This window comes from Amblyomma maculatum, chromosome 4 (assembly GCF_055883805.1).
Source record: "Amblyomma maculatum isolate TAMU_Amacu chromosome 4, ASM5588380v1, whole genome shotgun sequence".
NCBI lineage: Eukaryota > Metazoa > Arthropoda > Arachnida > Ixodida > Ixodidae > Amblyomma > Amblyomma maculatum.
The window spans coordinates 7806375-7812374 of NC_139347.1; the positions used below are offsets into that span (position 1 = coordinate 7806375).

Here is a 6000-nt window from a genome sequence, read left to right on the forward strand (position 1 = left end):
AGCACTTAGAATGCATCTTGAAACCGCACAAAAGACAAGGCACAAGGACGAAACCAACAGGACAAAGATCCTTGTCTTTCGCGCGGTTTCAAGATGCATTCCTATACTAGTCACCAACTAGCCCGCCTCTCTCTATTATACTTTAAAACACTTTTGTTTGAAAAGTTCATTTCGCTACCTATTATTTTATCGGTCATAAGGCACTATCCTAGGCACAAGCTTTACGTTAGCTCAACTACTAGCCATAAATTTAAGCTCCTTTAAGCTCCATATCCTTTGCAAGTGTTTTCTATCAGCAAAGCAGATGTCCATAGCATAAGAACTTGATCATGGCAGTAAATGCTTGAGGTGGTGGCGCATTCACTATCACAAGTTTAATGCCATTACTTTTAACTTGAGATCACTATACTGCAAGAAGCAGTCTGTACTCCTTAAATACAGGTACATATTCTCTGTTGTACTAAGCCGCAAGTAGAGGAGGCTCTCACAGGTACTCTGCTTACAACTGGCTCCATCGGCTCATTGGCTGCTATTCTCCTCTGTATCGTCATAATAAAAGCTATATCTACTTGAACAGTTCATGCAAGGGCGATTTTATATGTAAAAAAAAAAAGGCAGCTGAGCACATATCTATGTCAATTTGCCACCAAGGTGTTGTTGTAGCTCTCTGCAATATATTTTTAGCATTGGGAAGCAAGTTTAATGATTTATCTGCAGAAAAACTTCACATAAAGATAGCCATCTCACAGCAGGGCCCATTATCAGTAGTTTCACACAATTGCTCCTCATGTGCAGGCGCTCGGTGGAAGGCCATGTCGAACTCTGAGAAGCAGCCCTACTACGAAGAGCAGTCGCGTCTGAGCAAGTTGCATATGGAGAAGCACCCAGACTACCGGTATCGACCGCGGCCCAAGCGCACCTGCATTGTAGATGGCAAAAAGCTGCGCATCTCCGAATACAAGTCCCTCATGAGGGCCCGAAGGCAAGTATGGTGCAGCCTTTGATGAATTTCGTATTGCACCCGATGCCACCTTTTTTTCTTTTTTTATTATTTTTTTTTTTCGAGATAGTTTGTATCTAGCCACTAGGAGCACCAGTAAGCAGCGTCGAGAGGAACCACTGTGGTTTTGGCTGCTTGCGGTTGTTTTAGTTTGCAGTCGTAAATAGTGTGGCAAGCAATGCACAGCAAACTCTCTTATGGGCAGCTTCAAATGCAGTCACGCACAAGTAACTCAGCTGTGTCAAGTAACATAAGCCTTAAACATGCCATCGTGCTATGCATTCATTTTATGACGTGTATAAATAGCACTCGTAATTATCATTTCATGAAAATGCAATTCACGGACGCGCATACAACCGATGCTACCGATGCTTCCCCACAACATTACTCTGCTTGTGGAGAAGCCAGCTTGCATGCTGCGCACACTGTTGAGTTTGCAGTATATATGTATAGTATATATATATATATATATATATAACAGTATTCTTCTTTTCACTTTAGAACCTTTGCTTTCGTCACAGCAATGGGAGCCAGTATCAGATTTTCACATAATAAAAAAATGTTATTTACTAAGCTATGTCGGAACAGGGCTGTTTCAGTCATGCTGCTGTGCAGCACTGTGAGGATTGCACAATTAATGCAAACCTTTTAATGATAGCAACATGGATGCAACTGAATGTAAAGCAGGGAACCTCTTGGATCTTGTTCAGGTTGATGGACGCAGTGCTCAATGCCCATATTGAATTTCTCTATGCTTGCAGCCGCGTCACACAGTGGCTGTTTGAAGGTTCACCTTGACATCATATCTTTTGCCTGTGCAGGTACCGTGAGGGAAGCTTGGGACTGCTCGACACACCACCAAGTCTCGTTAGTCCCACCAGTGTAGCGTCGCTTCTGGGAGCACCATCGTCAGCGATGACCGCCTCTTCGAGCGCCGGCGAGCTTGTCGGCTCACTGTCTGGCAAGATGCCACGCATGCCATCGTCCAACGGTGTTGGTGGTGACTCCCATGGCAAACGGTCCTCACTGTCGCCAGCCAGTTTTATGGAAACTTGAACTCTGCTGCAGCGCGCTATGTCCCGATAACAAAACCGGGAACGGCTAAGAAAGAAAGAAAAAGAAGAGCCGTCACGACTGGCTTGTGTCCTCCTCTCCCGCGCTGTGTTACACCTGGACATTGAAAGAATCCCTCGACGATATTACGAACACAAATGAAAATGAAATGTGTTGTTGTTTTTCCTCCAAGTGCAATGTTTCTATGCGTCCCTTGCCTACTGCCCCACCCATCCCTCCCGACTAGGCCTCAAGGTCGTCCCCGCGCCTGCTTTTTATTTAAGTATGCGGTATTATAGTGTTGATGTATGTTCATGTGCGAAGCGTAAATGCCGAAAAGCTGCCGTAGAAAGTCTGCAATGCAGCTTAGTGCGTGTGTGTGTGCATGTGTGTATGCACGTGTGCTGTTCTATCTATTGGTCTGATGGCTTGTTTTGACAGCATTCAGAGTTCTTCCTTTTCGCATGGTTTTTTTGTCCCTTAAGAGATGGAGGGATGTGTGATCTAGCTCTGAACGATGATGGGAACATGGTGAGGAGGCAAGAAAAAAAAATGGAGGAGGAATCACATCGCCGCCATCACCCTCTTTTTTATGTGTTGTGGTCCACTTCCTGCGCTTGTATTTTATATCTGACTCTGCTGTTTCAAATCTGTGTATAACTATATTTTTATTTCTTTTTTGGTGGTTTCTCACACTGGAGTTAGTTATTCGTTTTCCTCCTTTCCTGTATGTCATGGCTGCATTGAAGGTGATGCAACCGTTGTTGCTAATTTAGGCTTGCTAGAAAGCAAGTGCTCGTTCCTTCTACATTTCAAAAGCAGGGGGCTGCTCAACGTGCCCTTTTGTGCTGTGCTTAGATGTCTTGCCCAAGTAGCTGAATCCAAAGCAGTCTGCAAACGCAACTCAAGAAAGGTGGTGCATTTTGTACAAACTGTGTACCTGTAGGTGTGGCAAACTTATCAAGAAAAGTTTAAAATGCTTGAAATTTAGTAAGTGCTGTGCAGTATAAGACATGCATGAAAATATTCTGGCCCAGGCATGAGGCCAAACGACCTCATAATTTTTATGTCTGATGTAGTAATTCACACGTAAGCCTTTCATAGACAATAGCATGTGCTATAAACATTGCACACAAGACCCCTTAGCAGGATCTCACTGGTGAACCTGCTGCAATGATGTATTGCTGTTAAAAATTTGCTACAAGCCCCTTCTACATGTTCTCTAGCATCACAGTAAGAGTAGCTGTTTTAACAAAACTGGCTGAAATACTCAAGCTCTATAGCCAGTCTTGGCATGTATATAAAAGTTGTTTTTGCAGACTGCTTTGCACTTTGGCACTTTGAAATCCCAGCACTGTAATGCTTCAGACCACCTGTCTGCCTATAGGATGGACATGATGAAAATGGCAGTCAGGCGAAGTCCTAGTGTTGTATTTCGAATTCTTGTGTCATGATGGGCTACTGTATCCCACCCAGCGTTAACCCATGCCAGAAGAAGCCCTATTCTTTTTTGCGTTGTATGAACATGCTCAACCATTGTAAACATACAATCTAGTCTGTGATGTTACATTTGAAGGCATGGCATTATTTTCCGTGTACAACGACCCAGCTTCAGATGTTTTCACTGGGTCTGCTTCCTTCATCAGTGCTAACAAGTGTGTTCAAATGACTGTCGTTTATTCTGAGTTTATTTTCCTTCATTCCTTTAATGTAAAACTCGTGTTGCTCTCTAATATTGTTTAGCTGCTTTAGATCCAGCTTATTTATGCAGTTGACTTTGGCAGAAAGTATACTAGAAACTTTTGTGATGCACTTCATTCTATCAGGCATGGGATGGTGATATTCAAAAGCTTTTCTGGCGGTTTTTCAGTGTTGGGCCTTACAAGCTATGTTAGGCTTATATCTTATTCTCGATGTCTTTTCTTGGTTTCAGCAGGCAATGCCCGTAGCTGGGGATAAGTGCAAGACTAGCCTTTTTTGAACTTGTGAGCCTATTTATGGTGTCTCTTCTGTAAGATAAACTCATGGCATGTGTATTCATCATTCTTGTTCGTATTGTTAACTGTGTTTTTATTTTTCTCATTTTTACTTAAGCATTATTTGTTGACTATGAGAACTGCTCTGGTTGGTATATCAGCATATCTCTCAGTAATGAAAGTCTCAGCTTACCCATTAAAATGCCTTTTTTCTGAGCAATCTAAGTTGTTTGTGGGATATGCTCTGTCCTCCTGCATTTCCTAGGATCTAAGTTGTGTGTAGTGGCAAATGTCAGGGGAGGGATGGAAAAAAAAAAAAAAACATTGAGCCAGTATCCTTGTTGTCTTTATTTTGACTTTATTGAGATGCATCTCTAAATAATTTTGAACCACTGGCATTACTTCATAAGTTCTCACTTTTCCTGTTAAGTAAATTCAGGCCTTTTCTGCGATAAAACTTTATTGTACTGTTACCGAAAATCTTGGCAGATTAAAACAGGCAGAAAGCTCTTATCCCTGATGGTTTTGCAGAATGCACTCCAGTACTTTTACAAACATAACTGAAATGTGCAGCCCTAAAAAAATATTAATCTTAAACACAAATGAAGCAAATGTTGCAGATGGCATTTGCTCTTCTGATAGACTTAGTTTCTTAAAGTCAGGTGCCATAAATTGAATAAAGTGTGCTTGTCACAATTTTGGCATGAAAGACCGCACTATAGTACATTTCACGTAACATAACTAAGTGTTATGGCAGGTGAAAAGGTAATGCAACTCTTTAGACATTTATCTCCAAGTCCTTATTATGACTGACCCATGGCTGTAGCACCTGCTATAGTGCTCGCTTCTTTTAGTTTCCTCTCACGATAGCAAGCAACGTAAAGATGCACTGATGTTTTTTGTCAACATTGTTATCTCTGCATAAAACTTGACGGCATCATCGAAAGTTGATGCTAGCACAGCCATGTTCACAGTCCTCAAGAAACTAGTCGTGATGGAGACGCCACTCATCCATCTACTTGTCTACCCACTGTCTTCATGATTGAACCTTTTCAGTGTTCCACAAACAACTTTTCATCAAACTGACCTTATTTAACATACCGGTGGAGTTCTCACGTAGTATTGTTTCGAAATCCCGTTTTTTTTTTTGCAGTATTTATTGCAGATATCTCAGTGATTCACTGGTATGGTCAACATAGTACTTGTTGGCCCCAAGCATAAGGTTGGATAGCAGTAGGCAACAGTGGCTTGTTATTGTATGTTAGATTTTAAAACCGTGCAAGTTTGCATGTTCATCGTGAACAGCAACAAAGCAAATTGTGCACCTGAGAGTCAGAAAGCTGATCTAATGTAGAAAAAAGCAAACCTTGCACATCTCTTCAAAGAGAGATTGAGTGCCCTTCCCTGCATGAGTGATTTCAACACTGTTTACTATGTGTACATTATAGACCAATTAAAACTAAGAAGAAAACTTGAAAAGCAACTGTGTTTTCACCATTTCTTAACAGGAGCCAGTTACAAACAGGCACCAAGAGGTTGCCTTTTCTATTGGCATGGTAAGTTTCAATCAAGCAGAAATCATTTCTAATTAGTTTGCAATGGATATGCATATCTGTCATGCAGAAGCAAGCCCACATTTCTCCTACGCAAGTGACACGCTTCACGCTGCGACATGCCGCTTGCCACCCTACTGTTAGCACACTCTGCTTGTTACGTCTTGCTAGCCTTAATCTGCTCACATCAAAATTCCAGCAGACACTTCTTTGGATGTACTAGCCGCTGCATGCCATAAGATGTCTAATTCTATTACAAGCTGATAAGTTACATTTGATTTCTGCAACAACTACTGCAGCGATACACACCAGAATTAGGTTGGCATGATTGGTGTGACACGAAAAGTGGGTCCTTACACGAGACGAGACCAAAGCCCGCTCTAAACCACACCTCACGGTAATCTCGTCACGATATTAC

At 41.9% G+C, this 6000-nt stretch overlaps 1 protein-coding gene across 4 annotated transcripts in view; it reads left to right on the forward strand.

Moving 5' to 3' along the window:
- Positions 1-5503, forward strand: part of Sox102F (transcription factor Sox102F) — a 1035502-nt gene extending 1029999 nt beyond the window's left edge. For all 4 annotated transcript variants that reach the window (XM_084600705.1, XM_084600709.1, XM_084600706.1 and 1 more), the window contains 2 exons: positions 796-982; positions 1822-5503. In XM_084600705.1, coding sequence (XP_084456831.1) covers positions 796-982; positions 1822-2056 — 422 coding nt within the window. In that variant the 3' untranslated portion in view covers positions 2057-5503. The remainder of the gene's footprint in view (positions 1-795; positions 983-1821) is intronic.
- Positions 5504-6000: the final 497 nt, after the last annotated feature.